This window comes from Vanacampus margaritifer, chromosome 19 (genome assembly GCF_051991255.1).
Source record: "Vanacampus margaritifer isolate UIUO_Vmar chromosome 19, RoL_Vmar_1.0, whole genome shotgun sequence".
NCBI lineage: Eukaryota > Metazoa > Chordata > Actinopteri > Syngnathiformes > Syngnathidae > Vanacampus > Vanacampus margaritifer.
In genome coordinates this window covers 11123488-11142969 of record NC_135450.1, presented here as the reverse complement: position 1 = coordinate 11142969, position 19482 = coordinate 11123488, and the positions used below count along the sequence as shown (strand labels likewise).

The window sequence follows — 19482 nt, the reverse complement described above, 5'->3', positions numbered from 1 at the left end:
TTGAAAACACTTCTGTTTCCACTCTCAAATGCTGCGAGTGTGTCCGGTAGATGGAAAAGAGCGGAATGTATTATTTATTTATTATTCATATTTCTATTTTTACGCAAAAATGCTTAAATAGGTGGGGTTACACCACTAATGGCACGCATTGCATGTTTTTGTTGTAAATGAATCTAAATTCACGTAATATCCACTCCAGTGCAGTAGGCGGCGGTAATGCTGCTTTGAATGCCGTTTGCCCATGCCGTTCAAATCCAACCTATGAATCGACAAGAAGAGGTAGGGGGCGTGGCCGGCCGATCTCCGGTCGGGTGGAAGCGCAATGCACGCGCATGTCACCGCTAAACATGGAGCCTGCCAGACGGACCGCAGTTGTTCTCTCGCTTCTCTGCGGCTACCTGTGTCGAGTGGCGCCGGCCACCGAGTTCTTCTCTACGCTGACGCTGTTCAACAGCGAGCTCCACAAGCAGGGTTGCAGCTCGTCGACGTCCGACTGGGAAGAGTACGCGGCGGACTGCGGTAAACGGGAAGGGGGAGAAAAACGGGTAGCAAAGTGTTGTTTAAATTCTGAACGCTACGTCAACTAGCTAATGCTAACATACCGTAGCGAGTGACCGCAATGCTTTTGACAGACCGCCGGCGTCTTTATTTTTCCTAGAAAATTAGAATGTTAAACAACTGATTTGGTGTGATAGTCAATTATAGATAATATTGTAAATGTTGGGGGTAAAATCTGCAAGTGGCAGCCCCTTTAGATTTTACATTAATTCTAATTCCTCAACCCAACTTTATTTATAGAGCACTAACAGCAACCACAGCTGCATACGAAAGTGCTGTCCATAAAGTGTCAGACGTAAAAACAAAGACAGTTAAAGTATTAAATTAATAAGATAAAGTCAGTGTCAAGTCTACTGCTTTTCTTTCTTATGGGTATAGCATTAATAATGTCAAGATTTTTTATTCGAGCGAAACTGTTTCTCCTGTGCAGTGGTGTTCCTATCTTGTAAGGTCAACACTCTTTGTTTTTTTTTGATGCAAGCGCTTTCAAAATGGTTGATGTTGAGACCACCTCAAAAGGAGATTATTTATCAGAAAAATGCCTGCCAAACATATTCACGCCATACTTAAGTATACATATTTGTACTACGTTACTTCCTACGACTGAGAATAATGGTCCAGGTAAAGCCCTTTATTTGGGTCCTAAATGTCCATCATACTGTATGTCTCTTTTCAGAATCATCTATTTTGCAGCTGGATGATCCAAACTGCGAGGAGGGCAGCAACCAACCCTGCGAGTCAGTTTACTCGCTCAACACAGAGAAAGTTCTTGTGAGATCACGCACCAGAAAAAATACTTCATGCAGCATAAACGTGTCATCTAATCTGGAAATGTCCTTTTTTTTTTTTTTTTATAGAATCAAGCCAAACTATTTATTGAGCAGAAGAAAATTCCCTACCCCGTTAAAAATGTCAACACAAATGAGGAACTCGGTATGTTGTCCTAATTGAGCCCCTTTTGCATCCTGATTAAGCACCTCCATCTTGTGCTTTTTTTATTTTTAGCCATATGCTACGTTCTGATCGGCAACGGCCTCTATGATGAAGCCATCAAACACTTCTCCCTCCTGCTGCAGGTACCTCCAAACACCATCTAATTATAATGTCAAAATCTGAATTATGCTGCATGTTTTTTTTCTTTTCTTTTTTGGCTGCAGAGTGACCCCGAGCTGGTCAGCGCCATTTATGGCAGAGGGATCGCCTATGGCAAGAAAAGTCATCAGGTGAGCGACATAAAGTTGTTTAATTGGTGCCATTTTTTTGGGGGGGGGGTCATTTACCTTAATATATTATTAACTGCAAAATAAATAAATGTAAATTTAAAAGATGTGAGACTTCCCTGGATGTGCACAGGGCTCACTTTTTTTTATTTTATTTTTTTTTTACATCTGCAACAATTGTAACTGCTGTTGCTTCCCCCTGCATCCGCCAGGACATCAAAAATGCTGACCTGGCACTATATGAGCTTACCAGAGTCATCACACTGGAGCCCAACTGGCCTGAAGTGTACGAGCAGAGAGCAGAGGTTAGCTGCCGCTTCCCCACACAGAAACAAAAGTTCCTTTTTTCTGACAAAAAAACACACATTTTACCCCCTCGTTCAGCTATAACAACATTGTCTGTCTGTGTATGTGTAGATTTTGTCTCCTCTGGGACGCATCAGCGAGGCTCTGGCAGACCTGACCAAAGCCATCCAGCTACAACCATCAGCTCGACTCTACAGACACAGAGGAACACTACTCTTCATCTCAGAGGTCTGAAATACAATACACCAAATGTGTGTGTTTACATAAGTGGCAGGATGTGCAAATTAGTAGTCGGGACTTACTTGACTTGATCCACCTCTTAATACCACCTAGTGCAGGGGTGGCCAAGTTCGGCCCTCGAGAGCCACTATCCAGCCTGTTTTCCATGTCTTCCTCCTTCAGCGCAGCTGATTCTAATGATCAGCTCATCAGCAAGCTTTGCAGAAGCCTGACAACGATCCTGATCATGAATCAGGTGTGTTAGTGGAGAGAAACATGGAAAACAGGCTGGATAGTGGCTCTCGAGGACCGAACTTGGCCACCCCTGACCTAGTGCTTCACTCAGCAGAAAAAGCGATGTCTCCCACCGCATTTTTTTTTTTTTCATATATAAACAATATTGACCATCACCCTTCATTTCCACCAGGACTACGTGGCGGCGGCGGAGGACTTCCAGCAATCTTTGGAGCTGAAAAAGAATCAGCCTATCGCTATGCTCTACAAAGGCCTCACCTTCTTCCACAGAGGCATGCTCAAGGTGCTGACTTAAATTCAAATTTTTGGAAAAATGTCTTAAGCAACTTTTCTGTAGATCCTGAAATCTTTTTTTCTAAAAAATTAAAGGCCCCAATTATAATAAAAAATAAATTTGCTACTTAATCCTTAAATCCACCATTCATGGGTCTTAAAATTGACGCAGAGCTCTGTTGTATCCTCAGGAAGCCATTGAGACTTTCAAAGAGGCTCTGAAGCTCAAGTCTGACTTCATAGACGCTTACAAGAGCCTGGGACAAGCCTATAGGTATACTAACTTCCTGTTGTCCCTTTTTTTTTTTGCTCATACGTCTGAACCGGTTTCACTCCCAATTTTTCATCCAGAGAGTTGGGCGACTTCGAGGCGGCGATGGAAAGCTTCCAGAAGGCCCTCATGCTGAACCAGAACCACATCCAGTCTCTGCAGCTCCGAGGCATGATGCTCTACCACCACGGCTCCCTGCAGGAGGCCATCGGCAACTTTAAGGTGGACCCACAACTACAAAAGTGCACACATTTACGCAAATGTGAAACGGCTTATATAGATAAATGCCCTATCTTCTGTTTCAGATCGGGCGCGGCCATTTTGCAGGATCTTTGTGTGAAAGAGGCCTTGTCAAAATAAGATAAGATATCCTTTATTGATGCCCAGAGGAGAAAACAGGAGTTAAAATTCCATATGCACCTTTCGGAATGGCATACAGGAGGTCTATAGAGGTTTTATTCCCTTTCATTAATAGGTTTACGTTGTATGAAGTTGTTTGTAAATGAGAGAGAGGAACTTGATTTTTCTATGAGTTTTCTAACGCCGGTTAGATTGTCTGTTTTGTTGGTGAGTAACCTCACATTCCCCGAAATGATTATCGGATGGGCAATTTTAATCTCAGGTCCCATTCAGTCCTCTCTCTCACATTACTTCATTTCAGCCATGTTTATCATGTTAGAGGCTAGGAAGTAGCTCCTCATAAATAGAGGGCGGGGGGGATAAAATTAACACAATAATGACATATTTGTTTTTGTTTTTTTTAACTTATTTATGTGATATTCGTAACTTCACACTCAGTCCACACTTCATGCATCTGATTACTCTCACAGTTAGGAGTTGATGCACCACTTTTCAGCCTCTTTCACACAGAGATCCCACAAAATGGTGGCATTGGAGCTTTATAAGATGATCGGAAATGTATCAGTCGGTGCCTTTCACACAACCTCTAGTGGCTTGGCACCAAGAGGCCATCAAAGCAATATTTTTTATTTTAGACAGTGCTTCAGCCTGAGCACATTAAAAGCCAACCCGTGAGTGAGTAATGGACGATTGGTTCCCTAATAAAGTCCACGAATCGCTAATATATGAAGAAACGGTGTGCCCTTGCGCACAAACACGTCATTTGGTTTCAAGGCAAGTGACTGTTGTGTTTTCCCTTCAGAGGTGTCTGCAGCTGGAGCCGTACAACGAGGTGTGCCAGTACATGAAGGGCCTGAGTCACGTGGCCATGGGGCAGTTCTACGAGGGCATCAAAGCGCAGACCAAAGTCATGCTCAACGACCCGCTGCTGGGACAGAAGGCCAGCTCCGAATACCTCAAAGTCAAATACCTCCGAGGTGGGGGTGCCGTCGATGCGGCAGTCTGACGTTCCAGATCATTTTTAGTAACACTCGTGTGATGTTGTTTCACCCAACCAGAGTACTCTCGCTACCTGCACTCCCACCTGGACGTCCCGGTCGCCGAATACAACGTGGACCAGGACTTGCCGGGCAACTTTAAGAATCACTGGGCCAAGAATCTGCCCTTTCTTATAGAAGACTACGAGGAGCAGCCTGGCCTGCAGCCGCATATTAAGTATGTGTTTTTTGTTGTTTTTTTGCTTTCTCAGTAATAATATATAAATCTATGAATGTACAATTTAGTTTAAATTATCTTGATATAACATCTCCCACTCTTAACTCATTCACTGCCATTGACGACTATAGAGGTCAAAAATTCATGTGAACTATTTCTATTAGTTTAACAATTTTTCATTTCATTTCATTTTTTATGAAAACCTATATTTTTTATTGTACATTAACAACAGATATAAAATTATCATGCGATTAATTATGATTAAACGCCCCTTGTTTTTTTTTCTTGTTTTTTTATTAGGCCGTCAGGCGATTATTATTTTTTTTTAATTGTAATTAATCACATGACTTCACTAGTTAACTCACGATTAATCACAAATCTTATATCTGTTCTAAATTTACAATAAATAAAATTCTAGGTTTTCATACTCTTGTTAGCAAAAGTGGAATTTTTTTTAAACTAATAGAAATAGTTCAAATGAATTTTTGATGTCTATAGCCGTCAATGGCAGTGAATGAGTTAATTATCCCGCGTTTTGTAATTGTAGTTGCTTCTAGAATAAAACCAAATCTTGCAATCAGTCAGCTACTCTTTTCTTCCCTATCAGGGATGTGCTGCCACAGAACTTTGAGTCCTACAGCAGTGACGTCCAGAAGCTCATCTGCACGGCCGACCATCTGGGGGCGATGATGCAGTACGACACGCCGGGCTTCTTGCCTAACAAGAGGATACACCGAGGTGCCCGAAATGACCTCTTGAGCACTCCAATGAAATGAGGAAATTACGCTAATGTGTTTTGCTGTGTGCAGCCATGGGCCTGGCCACACTAGAGGTGATGCAGGCCATGCAGCGCACGTGGAGCAGCGCCAAAGTGCGCGTCAACGGCAAGACCAGGCAGATGCAGTGGAGGGACATGTTTGACATCGCCGTCAAGTGGAGGAGGTAAGAAGTCTAAACGAGGTTTTTAGGATTTTAGTGTTTGTGGATGAGCTGGGCTCTTATAACTTTCTTTCTTCTTCTGCCTGGAGGATTGCTGATCCTGACCAGCCGGTTCTGTGGTTAGACCAGATGCCTGCCAGGAGTCTCAGTCGTGGCTTCAACAATCACATCAACCTTATCAGGTGAAAGCAACACTCATTAACCTCTTATTCGATGCACTGTGTTTTCTCAAAACCCTGTCTTTTTTTTTCTTTTCCTTTTTCCTTCCCTCAGGGGCCAGATTATCAACATCAGATACCTGGCCTACTTTGACAACATCCTTCACTTCATCAAAGACAGAATACTGGTCTACCACGGGTGCGCGTTCACGTCACAGCTTTCATCACACATTCCATTGTTTGCTTTCTTCAGCCGGAATCGTTGGTGTTAAATTTGCGTATCTCCTTTCTTGATTTTGGAGAAAGAAAGCAAAGAAACCAGACAAGAGCAGAAATTGATCAAATAAAAATTATTTGGCGATTTAAAATTTTAATCGCATGACTTCAATAGTTAACACACGATTAATCGCAAATTTTATATCCGTTCTAAATGTACAATAAAATATTTTTTCTAACTTTTTATACTCCTGTTAACATAAAAGGGGATACATTTTTAAACTAATAGAAATATGGCTGCATCTTTTAGTCATTGATAGTCATTTCATAATAATTCCCAAAATTTAGTTAAAATTAAACAGATGTACTGTACTATAAAAAAAAAATGAATGTGGTCTTGATTTGTGTTGGTAATTTTTCTGCCACTAGATGGCATAATTGCATTTGTAAGGCATTGGTGACGGCTCCGTGCATTTTTCTTTTCATTTTTCAAGAGTTATCTAATCTTTAACATGAAGTAACTTGTGAAATTCTGCACATTTTTAATATTGTAAAATGCAACTTGACCCCAGTCTCCATAAATATATGCAATATTATTACATTTATTACTGCTCAATTTTGACGTCGTCTGCTGCGTTGTGACTGGAATTTCAGTACAGGCTTTCCAAGTAAAGGGCGGTCATTAATCGCGCATTAAGAAAATGAGTGGTATTAAAGGAACTTTAAATTAACACGAAATGAATGCACTAATTTTGACACACCTAAAAAGAATACCTTAAAGAATTAATAAAAGATTTTAAAAAAAATAACCCACTCTTGTCAACACCTGGTTTCATCTCTATGAAATATATATATTAGTTTTAAATTGTTATGTTTGAACATTGTTTTACAATTTAATAGTCTCACTACACCGTTATTTCCCTCCTAATTATATGGATTATATGAATTTTAAAGTTAGATTCCCTCTGAAATTATAATTTATCCTCCATTTTCACTAAAACGTTTTTTTTCTTTCATAAATTATTAACTTTGTGTATGATTTGTGCAGTTTGAAGTTTATCCATATGAACTTCTGTCATTAAAATTTTACCAGGGCGTACAACCCCAAAGGGCTGGGAGAGGTCCGCCAAGCCCTGGAGAACGTAAACAAAGTGGAGGATCTTCTTCCTATAATGAAGGTAAAGATGAAATGAGGGAAACGGTGGACCCGCAGCGTTGTCGTCATGCATTTGCAGCTCATGTGTTTGTTTCCTGAAGCAGTTTAACAGTAAAACCAGAGATGGCTTCACGGTCAACTCCAAAGTGCCGAGTATGAAGGACCCGGGCAAAGAGTACGACGGCTTCACTATCACCATCACGGGAGACAGGTGACCGTGCAGTATCATCATCATTAAAGTCTCTTATTGCCATTAATATAAATATTTCACCACCTCTAGTTTACCATTTTTAACATTCCAGAAATTCCCACTTTTCCCACACTTGGATATTAAAAAATACGAATGAGAGTTACCAGTATTTCTTTATTTTTTTATTTTATTTTTTCTTCTTTTTCTGGAGAGCTCAGTATTGTTCATTCGGTAATTTTACTGATTTGACATGTCATCGTCATTGCTCTCTCTCTTTTTTAAAAAAAAAAAATTTTTTTTTTTTTATTTAATTTTTTTTTTTTTTAGTTACCAGTATTTCCAATTTCAACTTTAAAAAAAATTAAGGAAAATTTTGGAATTATTGGTCATATTCTCAATAATTGAATTAATTACACATCATTTCTGTTCTACATTCACACGAAAGAAAGCCGAAATTGCAATCTGTAGTTTTGTTTTTGCCATCTTCCAGGGTGGGCAACATGTTGTTCTCCGTTGAGACGCAGACCACGGAGGAGCGCACGCACCAGTACCAGTCGGAAATCGAGTCCATCTACAGGGAGCTGACGACCAAAGGGAAGGTCTTCATGCTCTCCACTGAGTTTGCGGTGCGTTTCCTACCACAATCGGCAGCAGCGTACTGTAAAAAGCGCAATCATATTGTACATTTTAAATAAAGTTTTGAGTGTTTCGGGGAAATTATTTTAGATGTTCAATCTGCATTGAAAGTTGTAGTAGTGTAGAAAGTACTATTTGCATATATGAAAAGTGCACATATTAAATATATATTAAAAACTGAAAACTGTATATATTTTGTAGGCTTAAAGTCCTTTTAAAATTAAATACGCTAAAAAACGGTACTAAAAAACAATGATACTGTTGCTGAGCCCTCACCTGGTGTGACCGTTTTCACTTAGTTCAGCAATGTAATACTAATGAATCATTTTTTTAATTTCACCTGACCGAGACAACCTTTGCTCTTTGCAGGACGCCGACGCCGTGTGCAACTTGATCCTCTCGCTGGTTTATTACTTCTGCAACCTCATGCCACTTTCCAGAGGTTCCAGGTAATCATTACCGACGGCCACCCAATCCTGTTAAAAGGAAATCAACTCCGTTTAGTCATTTGAATGAGTTGAGCTCAGGAGAGCGCCAAGGTCCCAATAGGTCACATACATGATTTATATTTTCCATAATAAAAAGAAATCTGGACATTTGCATTTTCTTCTTCTGTGTGGTCAGCGTGGTGGCCTACTCGGTCATGATGGGGGCAGTGATGGCCAGTGGGAATGAGGTCACTGGTCGGATCCCCAAAGGAAAGGTAACAGAATTTAAATGTAATAAAATCGATTTTTTTTTTTTAATATCAAAATGAATGGATTCAAATGAGGTTGTGTTCATTTTGTTGTAAGCTGGTGGACTTTGAGGCCATGACGACACCCAGTCCAGAGAGTTTCAGTAAAACAGCAAAGAGCTGGATGCACTTCAAAAGGTGAGCTGAACGAAATGTGCATAATAATAAAGCGTCATAATAAACTTGCTAAACTCTTATTTTTGTTTTTCCACTCCAAAGTTTACCATCTTGGTACCAGAATCTGCCCTCTGTGGCCGAGACCTTCCCGTCCATCAGAACCATGATCGAAGTCCTCAACGCAGACTCGACGTCACAATGTTCAAAGAAGTCCTAGCACAAAACACACAAGAGTTTAGTTCAGGACAAGTCTTATATATATATCACAAACAATTGATGATAATCGAACAAAAGTTATATAATGAAAGCGCTAAACATAAAACGGTAAAAAATAAGTTAACTACATTAGCGAAACAGCACAACATTGAGTTTTAACGATAAAAGACTAAGGTGAGTTATGTTGCATCTTATTTTTTTTTTAACATGGTGGCAGAAAAGAATTGGCAATGCGTAAAAAAGCACAACATTCTATTCCTGTGCACACGCCAAACAATTTTTGCCAAATTCTAACTTGAACCACCTCAGCAATTGACTTTAGAGGCATTTCGTGACGATTTGCGTTCTCGAAACGAAAAGCGGCAACACCTCACGTCAATTGCCATCCTGCAGGTTTGTAGCGAGAGAAAAAAAAAAAACCTCAGCACAATTAGGTTTGAGTTCACAGCACATCTTGTCTAAAAAAAAACTGACATACAGTGGAAACATACCTTTTTTGTTTGTTTGTGGGCACTCTCGCACAAACACAAAGTGACTCACACAAAAGAAGAAAAAGCACATCGGGGTAAAGCACCTCCAAATAGAGTACAGCTACTTCAATGAAGTCTAATTTAATGCAATGTTAAGGTGAATTGGTTGTCATGGAAACATGGAAAAATGTTTGTGTTTGGACAACTTAAGTTGAGATTGTTAAATGAGGTTAAAAAATACAATCCAATTTTATGTTAGAAGTTTTTTTTTTTTTTTAAAGTGATGTTTACACGTATTCTACTTGAGTATAGGGAAACTTTTTCATAGTCTGGGACATGTTAATTTATTGAAAAAATCAGATCTAATAAAAAGGTTCTTATTATTTATGGTAGCCATTTGTGGGTGAAAAGTTTTGGGTTGTTGCTAACAGTTCCCATGGTTTTGTTTGGCCCTCTTGTAATCGCTGTTTAATTAAACATTCATCGAAACTTTTTTTTTGGGGGGGGGTGGGGTCAAATTTCTGAGCTTACATATGTTCATTTGGCTTGGGGGGGGGGGGTCAACAAGATAAATCATCTTTGTTTAAAGTGTCAACCCTTGCAGCGGCGAAGGATGTTTTTCTAAACCACTCGTGCAGAAACTTGCAGGGATTTTTGACTGAATGTTTTTCAGCCAATAAACTGGTTGACCTGGATTGGTGTGTTCTTTGTCACCTTTTTTTTTCTACATGGGAAATTGCTGCATGCACGGAATATTCAAGCAAGATGGCATTTGACTAAATTGATTGCAAAATTAAATATGGCCTTAAAAATGTCATTGAATTGAATTCAGTTAACTTAATCTAATAGTCGAAAATGTAACCATTTATTATTTCTAGATTACAAGCACAATTTGCAATTTCTTAGAAAGAAAGAAAGAAAGAATGCAAAGGAGCCTGCAAACATCGGGAAAAAAAAATCTCTTTTGGCGTTTGCCAAATGTTACGATCTTATGGGGCTGCTCTAATACTGTTCTAAACTAAAATCTACTCTAATTGATGCCATTTCTGCAATTAATCGGCACTGGTCAATTCCTGCTAGCCTTCAGTCGGTGACGGAGGCTGTGATAAATTATACAATTATTTATCTTGCTAGAGAAGCTACAATATACAATATTTCCTTACATACTTGTTTCTACTGCAATGTACGTTGTATCCTAAATTCTCCTTTAGTCAAGTGACTGATGAACTCCATAATGCTATTTATGTAAAAAAAAAACAATAACCACCTTGTAACAGCTTTACAATGTAAGAGACCCTATTTGGAGATATTGTATGTTGTTTTTGTTGAAAAGTGGCAATCATATATTTTAATTACTTGTAGGCAAAAATACTGTATTATAAAAATGCTGTTTTTCAATCAAATGCCTCACCCTTAACTTTAAAATTGTGATAAAAACAGTTTAAAAAAAATTCTACCAAGTAAATATTCAAAAAAAATGTTGGAAAACACTGACATTTATTCAATATTTTCTTTTTAAAAAAATCCTTAACCATCATAATTTTACAACTGCTAAGAGTGATGATCACAATATAAGGATTTTTGTAAATGATATTAAATGCAGTTTTCCTTCTCACCTATAGAGGCCACCAAATCTTGCTGTTAGCCCTGGGACTGACGTAGTAGAGTCACGTGATTTGCGGGAAGTGCCTGCCTTTCACGTTTGTTATGAAAGCGCGTGTGTTTTTTACTGTCAGACGAAAGTACAGTGCTTTACTGGAGTCTCGAGGAAAAGGCTGCTGGTCATGGAGGAAGACGTGATCCCGGAGGAGGAGAAACTCTCTGCCGCCTTGAAGCAGCTCGTCAGCCTGGGCAATATGCTGCTACAGCAGGCTAAGAAGGATGCGAAGGGTAGGACGAATAAAGTGGTTTGGGGTCATTTAATGTAGCTACAACGAATTCATAAACATGCACAGCGTTGTTTGAAATGTATTTGATGAAATTCATGTTATTTAGCTCCGAATATATCAAACACATGGAAACCCACTACAAAGGAATTTTTTGTTTGTTATTTTAATTTTTCTCCACAAACACGTCCAAACAAATGAAGTTTCTGTGTTCTTTTTGAAGTTTCCATGGAGGACTTTGTCCCATATAAAATTGCCACTTTGTTGGGCCTGGTTGCAGCCGGAGCAGATTTCTACAAAAGGTAATTCTTTGTAGTGGTAAAAAATAAAACAAATTAAAAAAGTAAGTTTTGTACATAAAGGGTGTGTTTTCTTGCCGTTGGGCAGCATCGGAGTGAAAAAGAAGAGCGAAGCTGAGGCCGCCTGGCAGAAGTTGTATCGGTAAGTTTTAAAAAATGAACAAACAAATCAAAGGTCGCAGACATGTAATTATGTTCATGTGCCACTTTGTTTCAGTGTGTACCATGTTAAATTGTCACCATGACAACATTTATTAACGTACAGTTTTGAATTGGATAATGTTTTTTTTTTTTCAAACACAAATACGCAAACAAAAGTTTTAAAGTTGTTTTATTGTTCTGTCATTTGCTTTGACATTTTCGGCACATATTGGTTGAACTCCAAACCATGTTGCACTTTGGAGGTTCCCAATCCATTTGAAATAATCAATCATCCAAAATAATTTGTGATTTGTCTTTTCACAGCCATGCAGCTGTGAGAGAGCAGGTGGAAGAGCTCCTCCAACTCCAGGTTAGTACCAGAAAATGCACACACACTCTTTGTACGGTTGCTTCTGTTTGAACGTAGCATGTGTGCATGCGTCTGTACAGCGCGACTGGGACGCCTTCCTGGAGCACGTGGACCGAAGTCTTCAGTCATCGTGTGCTCCTGTGACCCCAGGAGGGCAAACGGCGGACATCTTTAGCCCTGAAACTTTGTTGACCGATGGACGCAGTGGAAAGTTAGTACACCCCTCTTAAACCTAAAGCTACATTAGTTAGTCAGCTAGCTTCATTTAGACAATTGAACTCAATTAGCTAACTTAGTACACAACTGTACATTTTGTCTATGAATCGAGCTTTGCTCGCTAGTATTTGCTAACCAGTTTACTTTACTGTTAGTTTACTTACTTTACAGTTTAGTTTACTTACGGTGTGTGTGTGTGCATAAATAAGTTTAAATGTGTTCATGTTGCGTTTGAAGGAGCGTCACCCTGGATCAATACCGTTCACCGGGTCAGAAGCTTCTGCTGGTCCTCATCAGACACTTCGGATGACTGCCGTGACGTGACCACGTGGCCGAGCTGGAGGGCAGCCTGGTTAGTTAGCCCAGAAATCACAAAATAATTATAAGAAACGTGATTAATATGAAATGCTTTTTACTCATTCACTGCCATTGACGGCTGTAGACGTCAAAAATTTATTTGAACTATCTCTATTAGTTTAACATTTTTTCCCACTTTTTTTAACAAGAGTATGAAAACCTAGAAAAAAATATTGTACATTTAGAACAGATATAAAATTTGTGATTAATAGTGAGTTAACTATTGAAGTCATGCAATTAATTAAAATTTAAAACATTTATCGGCTGACGGGATTTAAAAATAGAAAAGAAAAGATTAGAAAAAATTAGGGGCATCAGGCGATTACAAATTTTAGTTGTAATTGAATCGCATGACTTTACTAGTTAACTCACGATTAATCACAAATTTTATATCTGCTTTTAATGTACAATAAAAAAAATCTAGGTTTTCATACTCTTGTTAACAAAAGTGGAAAAAAAATGTTAAACTAATCGAAATAGTTCAAATAAATTTTTGACGTCTATAGCCGTCAATGGCAGTGAATGAGTTAATATTTTCCTGCGTTCTGCAGGCTGCCCTGGAGGCTCGGTCTGTGCGGGTCGTGGTGGTGTCTTTCGGCGCACTTAAGGGGGCTCGTTTGTGGCTGCAGCAGACTAAATGCTCCTTGGACTTAGTACTGGATCCTCACAGGAAGGTTTGCAAGCCGTCACAAATTATCTTGTTGTTACCAGACTTTGATTACAGTTGGGGCTGGGTGATCACTGTCATCAATTTCATCCATTTTGTTAGCGTTTATTTAAATAAAAAAATAAAAAAAAGTGTTTATCTCCGTCTGTAGTTAAAATCACGACTGCACTGCGTCCTCTAACAACATTACTGCAAACAGAGAGGATCTAGTTTACAAAATCACAGTGTTGCAAACTTTTATAGGCACATAGTTTTCCGTGTGGCTCTAAAGAAGCAAACCAAAGACGCTGACAATAATTCTAACTTTTGTGGGGTGGAAAAATCATTTTAGTATAATGCATCTTAGCCCTAATTCCAGCTAAATAGTTGTTTTGTTGGTCTTAGATCTACCGAAGCTTTGGACTGACCTCATCCTGCGCTAAAGTCATGAACTTTGACTCCATGCTCCGGTATTCCGAGTACCAAGCTGCCAACAGAGATTTCCCAGAATTCCCCATGCACATGCTGGAGGACATCTACCAGGTACCGAAGGCACTAGTTGAGCTGGTTTGGGTTTTATCCGACTCTTGTGGCTGTTAGCCAGTTAGTGAGTTTGCTAGGTAAGTTAATGCCTTTTAGCCAGATAGGTATGGTTATCCGCAGTCAACCACAGCTAGTCAGTTATGAACAGTTGTCCTGTTTTACAGCAGTTAGCTAGCTAGGTTTTAGTTAGCCAGATTGACAGTTAGCCAGCTAGCTTGGTTATTCCGTTAGCATTTCATCTAGCCAAAGTTATAATTTAGGTAAGTATTTGTAAGCCACTCAGCTACATTTAGCCAGTTCGACCTATATCTCCTAAACTACAATTAGTCATTGTTAGCCACTTGACTACAGCTAGCCATTTAGGTACCGTTAAGCCAGGTAATGTTAAATGCTAAAAACAAATATATCTTTCCAGATGGGAGGCGACTTTCTGCTCAGCGACACAAACAAAGTCCTCCTGTCCCACCCCAGCAAGTTCCCGATGGACCGCCCCACTCTCAGCGACATCCTGCGGACAGCATCCGGCTCGACGAAACTAGTTGCGCAGAAAGTCAGCGGTAATGGCTCTCCGATGCACGCCCATGACGTCACGCCTCCAACTCACAACACTGTGAAGAGGTGCGACCGATGCAAAGCTGCGCGGACTGGCCGACCGCTCGTTGCTGTCAGATCCTTGCTGTAAATTAAACATGAATGATTATGAAAGCCATTTGAGGTTTTATTCCGTATCCTTAATATCGAGTGTAAGGTCCATGTATTAGCACACTAATAGGATAACAACATGTTGCTGTTGTAGTGATGCTAAGCTATGCACTAGTTGACATCTGCATTGCCAAAATGGCACTATTAGTGGAAAAAAGTTCACTGTCAGAGATATACCATAGTTGTTTACAAGTACGCTTAATAGTTTTTCTATTGAGGACAAAGTAAAAAATGATTTAGGACGAAATGAAGATATTCATTTTCACAAGTAAAATTATACCCATCTTATTTGGCGCCACTGTGTGACCATAAAATGTAAGTTTTTAGCTTTGTTTTCAAATGGACAATCTTAAATAAATATTTTGACAGTGTTTACATTAGCATTTATTGTGTACTTATTCACAAAAAGGTGACTATTAAGGAGGCTTAATGGTGTCAAAGCACAGATTCGGCCGAGAAACACGACAGCCAAGTAGATATAGCTAGCTTGCTAGTAACTAGCTGCTAGTTTCCATTTAGCCAGTTCATCTTGGTTGGACAACCAGGTATAGCTAGCTAGCCACTTGACTGGGTATTGTTATTCACATAGCTTGTTTGCTAGTTAAAAATTATTTTGCTACTAAAGTAACAATTTTACATATTTACATTTAATTTATATATATATTAAAATTAATTTATGCTTTTTACCTCATCTACAAATGGTACATCTTTGTCTTAAAAATGTATTTAAAAACCTTTGCCAAACTATGGTTAAAAGGTGTTACCAATATCATCCATCAATGATGTCATCGCCCTTAGTATTTGCCAGCACATACTGTATAAACATTATCCAAAGAGACACACTATTTCCTCACTTTCCTTTATTGTAATGTGCGACTTCAAAATCACAGAATACAAAGCGAGCACACATGCATGGTAGTCCTGCAAACCAGTGCATTAATATCAGTAAAATAGTTCTCTAAGTGGCATTTAGAACACGTCACAACACCGCCTTGTATATCACTCAGATGATGCTAACTCGCTTGTGATTGGTCGACACATGGCTACAAAAGTACCTGATAAACACTCATCCCAAGATGATAATGTAATTTAAATGTGGGCTAGAAATAGCAACGAAAAAGCCACAAGGTTGTTTACTATGCTGTTGCCATGACTACGTTTGCTAAACTAATATTTTGGCCCTCAAGTGGAACGAAAATGTGATAAGATTTTCCACATTTGTTCATAAGAAATTGGCTCGCAATAGATTAGAGAAAGCAGTTAGCATTTAGCTAACAAACAGCAAAGGCTTTACGGCATTTTCACATGCACTAGCGATAAGCAATTATTGTACTAGTTAGCTAACTCTTAAACAAAAGCTTCAGTTGTTGCACTTCCAAGAGAAAACTCGCTAATGACAGTGGAAATGGCGCTCGCTAACACCAATCATGCGAACAGTTGCTGATGGAATTGGCAGGACAAAAGTTCGGAAAAGGAGTCTAGAGGACAGGCAGTGTTAAGCGCGAAGTGTTCAAAACAACAAACCAAAAAAAGGGCAAAATTGGGGCATGTGATTGGATGATGAGAATGTTGTTGGTGAAGCGGCGATGACGTCATCCAGTGGCCCCATCTTCACTGCCGGGTTTACCAGTTGTCCAGGAAGTCGAATCCTGTCTTCAGGATATTGTTGCCGGCGTTGTACTGCAAGGACAGGACATTAGTCATTCAGATGATTAACATTTTTTGGGAAATTCACTTGGTCTTCTATGTTTGAAGTATGGTGACAAAATAACGTCGGAAGCTAACATTGGTTTTCTTTGGGTTTACTGTTAGAAGACACACTGAAACAGCCTTTAAAAGCTAACATTGAAAGCTAACTTCTGAAGCTAACGCTAAAGCTAACGTTAAAAGAGAAATCTGGAGATAACATTAAACACGAGCTTAACATTCAAAGCAATTTTGGAAGCTAACATTGGAGCTAATGTCGGAAAATGTTTGTCTTCAGAAGCTAGCAGTGGAAGTAAACCTTGAAGCTAACAAACGGAGGTTTAAGGTAACGTGAGAAGCTAACATTGGCGGCAATGTCGGAAGCTAAAATTGAAGCTAACATTAGAAGTAAGAGAGCTAATGTTACTTGGTTCCTTATCGAAAGAATATGCATTCAAGCTCACCTGGGAAAAGGCAGGACTGCTAGGCGAGGCGACAGCTTCTCTTTCCTTGTTGCTGGGGGGTGGGGGGCTCTTGATAAGGGGGCTAGGAGTGGGGAAGACCTCATCCACGGTGTAGCTGACAACCGGCAGAGTGCTCTGCGACCGCTCCCAACCCGCCACCGACGACGAGACGCTGAGCGGAGGCACGGGGCTTGGCGAAATAGAGATGGCGGCGGGAACTGGGGGTGCGATGACGGGAGGCTGCGGCGCGGGAGGTTTGGGCGCCCGTTGCTTGGCCGGCCTGGATAGTGCCAGAGGGTGGGGGTCCAGTTCCGGTTCTTTGGCGGGGAAAGAGGTTTCCTGTGGAGAAACACACACTGCTGTAATAATTGCTGGATTAATAAAAAATAAACAAATTTAACCTAAAAATGGTTATGGAACATTTCAACTGGCAGATTTGGTTTTCCTAGTTTTTTCACAGAACCCCCCCCCCAGCTTGTGCAGTGTCTCACCTGGCGCAGGTACGAGGGCAGCGACTTCTCTCCTTTCTCCAGGGACTTGATCTGACTGGGCGTCAGTGACTGGAAGTCGGCTTGCTCGCCTTCCAGTCGCGAACGCTCGGCGCTAATCTTCCAGAAAGCAGACTCCTCCTCGGGACGCCTGCTCTCGCTCACAGACACCTTGGTAAGACACAAAATATGACCGAGTCAGCAAAAAAGTGTTAAACTAATAGAAATCATTCAAATGAATTTTTGACGTCTATAGCCGTCAATGGCAGTGAATGTTTTTTTTTTTGTTTTTTTTTACGGTTTTGTTGAAAAACACCTCAATTTTCCTCTAAAGGCTGATATCTTGAAAATAATGCTGTCATTTGCATTGATTATTTAGGAAAAACAGAAATATACTTGATGCAAAAACCATTCAGTACCTTGGCTCCGGTTGCACTCTTGCCAATTTGAGTGGAGTGAGGGGTCTTTGCGGCTTTGGTGTCCCCTTGAGAGACGGGAATGCCCTGGTCAGGGCCTGGTGTCAAGCTGAATTCCAGTTGGCTCTAAAATACGACGATAAGGCTTAAAGAAGGTGTCAAAAGGTAATTTTCCCCATCCTGTCAAGGTTATAGTGTATTTTATGTTTATCGTCAAATCTTTAGTTTTATGGGGAGTATAAATTATTGTACAATAATGTAATCATCCTCATTTTACAGTAATTAAATATCATGTTTACCTTGGTTTCCCATGAGAAGGGGGCTGAATGCTCATCTTGCCATGTAATATCCTGTACACAAAAAAGGAATGTCATTTTAATCCACGTGTTATTTAATTAAGTCTGGACTACGAAGAGGCTGACGATGGCTTTGTTCAGAATAGTTCACTCCCCGCTGACTATTTGTGAACCGAAATAGTCTGATGGAATAAGTAGGGAATAAACATTTACACCCGATCCTCATCTCCCTGGTACTTTGATTACTCCCCAGGATATCTAATTGTGTTTATCCAATTTTTTTTTTTAATTATCAAAATTAGTTGGAACCCTAAAATATGTTGTATACAGTAGTTCACTTATAAATCAAATGAAAACTAGTTTTATAACTACTTGGGTGCTGCTGATATACCCGAAAACATTACTCATAATTTAAATACATTGCACAAAATCCATAAAAACAAAACAATTATTGTCATATCAACTTGGTAATTTCGATGACCGATCAGTATGTTTTTATTGGCTGAAAACAAACACGTCGGCCTCCAATATGGCGGTACGTGATGCCACTAGAAAACAGGAATAATTTATGCTCTCTACAATTCTCGAAAAGCATTGCAAACTTACAAACTCACTACAGTATATAGTAAACTATTAGTGACTAAGAGTGATTTTAAACAAAGCCAGTCCAGGCAGAAACTACAAGCATTTTCCACTGTCACTTGGCTAAAGGTTAGCAATGGAGCTAGCATGGCCTAAACTGTTTCATTCTTGCTGTTCTTAATTCCCACGTTGATATTTTCTAGGCACCTCGTCTCCAAAATGCACGATCTTCTGTCCGGTCTGTATGAGGAGCTTGGGGTAGCAGACAACTTCCTCCCGGTCCACCCGGTGCATCGCATATCGGGCTCGGATGTGCGGGTCCATCATCCAGTTGTCGATGGCGTTGTCCTGCTCTTGCGGCGACATTTTGTCCCACGTCGAGCCGTGGTTGTTTTTTATTTTCTCCCGCTCCTGCATGATTTTCTTCGCCATAGAGTTGATGGACGAGAAGTATTGTAATTTTTTGTCATCCATGGTGTGGGCCTCGAACCCCGCGACCGACGCGGCGGCCATCTTGAATGTCTTCCAGCTGTTTTTTGTTGTGGGAAGGATAACGTCAATGAGTGGGCGGATGTGGATGGTTCAATGACTTAATGTGAATTCCATTTTTTTTCCCTTGATATTTTTTCGGGGCAGCGTGCTCATGGCAAGGCACAATGCTTAAGTTAGGCACTAAAACAAAACAGTGTAAAAACGTAACTAACACCCAGTTTCGTGCCCCACTAGATGTTGCTTGGACCTCATGGATACTGTACAACGAAACAAATAGTATAACATCAATTTGTCATTTGGTGTATGATAGTTACGAGGCTCATGGAACGTAACATTTGGCCGGAATAACGTGACGTGTCTTTCCGCTTAAACCGGAAGAGATTGAAG

The 19482-nt window shown here is 40.0% G+C and overlaps 3 protein-coding genes across 4 annotated transcripts; 2 read left to right on the top strand and 1 right to left on the bottom strand.

The window, feature by feature from the left end:
* Positions 1 to 297: 297 nt before the first annotated feature.
* On the top strand, positions 298 to 10006 carry ttc13 (tetratricopeptide repeat domain 13). 2 transcript variants are annotated; one of them, XM_077553237.1, is made up of 23 exons: positions 298 to 519; positions 1235 to 1329; positions 1416 to 1491; positions 1564 to 1634; positions 1716 to 1781; positions 1991 to 2083; positions 2196 to 2312; positions 2731 to 2841; positions 3023 to 3105; positions 3183 to 3324; positions 4265 to 4439; positions 4521 to 4677; positions 5285 to 5415; positions 5487 to 5619; positions 5706 to 5798; positions 5890 to 5973; positions 7084 to 7168; positions 7251 to 7357; positions 7827 to 7962; positions 8342 to 8421; positions 8597 to 8675; positions 8767 to 8846; positions 8928 to 10006. In XM_077553237.1, the coding sequence occupies exons 1-23, from the start codon at positions 333 to 335 to the stop codon at positions 9040 to 9042; spliced, it is 2496 nt and encodes an 831-aa protein (XP_077409363.1). In that variant the 5' UTR covers positions 298 to 332; the 3' UTR covers positions 9043 to 10006. The 2 variants fall into 2 exon arrangements, with proteins under 2 accessions (XP_077409363.1, XP_077409362.1); XM_077553236.1 differs by having other exon boundaries at positions 7248 to 7357.
* Positions 10007 to 11179: 1173 nt separating this feature from the next.
* Positions 11180 to 14678, top strand: selenol (selenoprotein L). Its single transcript, XM_077553523.1, has 9 exons — positions 11180 to 11401; positions 11621 to 11699; positions 11785 to 11838; positions 12162 to 12207; positions 12288 to 12418; positions 12661 to 12775; positions 13332 to 13454; positions 13832 to 13969; positions 14385 to 14678. The coding sequence occupies exons 1-9, from the start codon at positions 11296 to 11298 to the stop codon at positions 14649 to 14651; spliced, it is 1059 nt and encodes a 352-aa protein (XP_077409649.1). The 5' UTR covers positions 11180 to 11295; the 3' UTR covers positions 14652 to 14678.
* Positions 14679 to 15516: 838 nt separating this feature from the next.
* Positions 15517 to 19151, bottom strand: c19h1orf198 (chromosome 19 C1orf198 homolog). Its single transcript, XM_077551942.1, has 6 exons — positions 18811 to 19151; positions 18025 to 18075; positions 17729 to 17851; positions 17313 to 17480; positions 16822 to 17160; positions 15517 to 16351 (listed from the first exon to the last, which is right to left on the bottom strand). Exons 1-6 carry the CDS (start codon positions 19114 to 19116, stop codon positions 16295 to 16297), a joined length of 1044 nt encoding a protein of 347 aa, XP_077408068.1. The 5' UTR covers positions 19117 to 19151; the 3' UTR covers positions 15517 to 16294.
* Between the last annotated feature and the right edge of the window lie 331 nt (positions 19152 to 19482).

What these genes read in the sequence shown, in the direction of transcription:
- ttc13 (XM_077553236.1), top strand. Translation starts at nt 333, where the DNA reads ATGTCACCGCTAAACATGGAGCCTGCCAGACGGACCGCAGTTGTTCTC. An exon ending in GGCCTGCAGCCGCATATTAA is followed by an intron (nt 4,678 to 5,284) that starts GTATGTGTTTTT and finishes CTTCCCTATCAG; the next exon opens with GGATGTGCTGCCACAGAACT. An exon ending in AATCACATCAACCTTATCAG is followed by an intron (nt 5,799 to 5,889) that starts GTGAAAGCAACA and finishes TCCTTCCCTCAG; the next exon opens with GGGCCAGATTATCAACATCA.
- c19h1orf198 (XM_077551942.1), bottom strand. Translation starts at nt 19,116, where the DNA reads ATGGCCGCCGCGTCGGTCGCGGGGTTCGAGGCCCACACCATGGATGAC. An exon ending in TCGTGCATTTTGGAGACGAG is followed by an intron (nt 18,076 to 18,810) that starts GTGCCTAGAAAA and finishes TTTTGTGTACAG; the next exon opens with GATATTACATGGCAAGATGA. An exon ending in AGAGTGCAACCGGAGCCAAG is followed by an intron (nt 17,481 to 17,728) that starts GTACTGAATGGT and finishes TGTCTTACCAAG; the next exon opens with GTGTCTGTGAGCGAGAGCAG.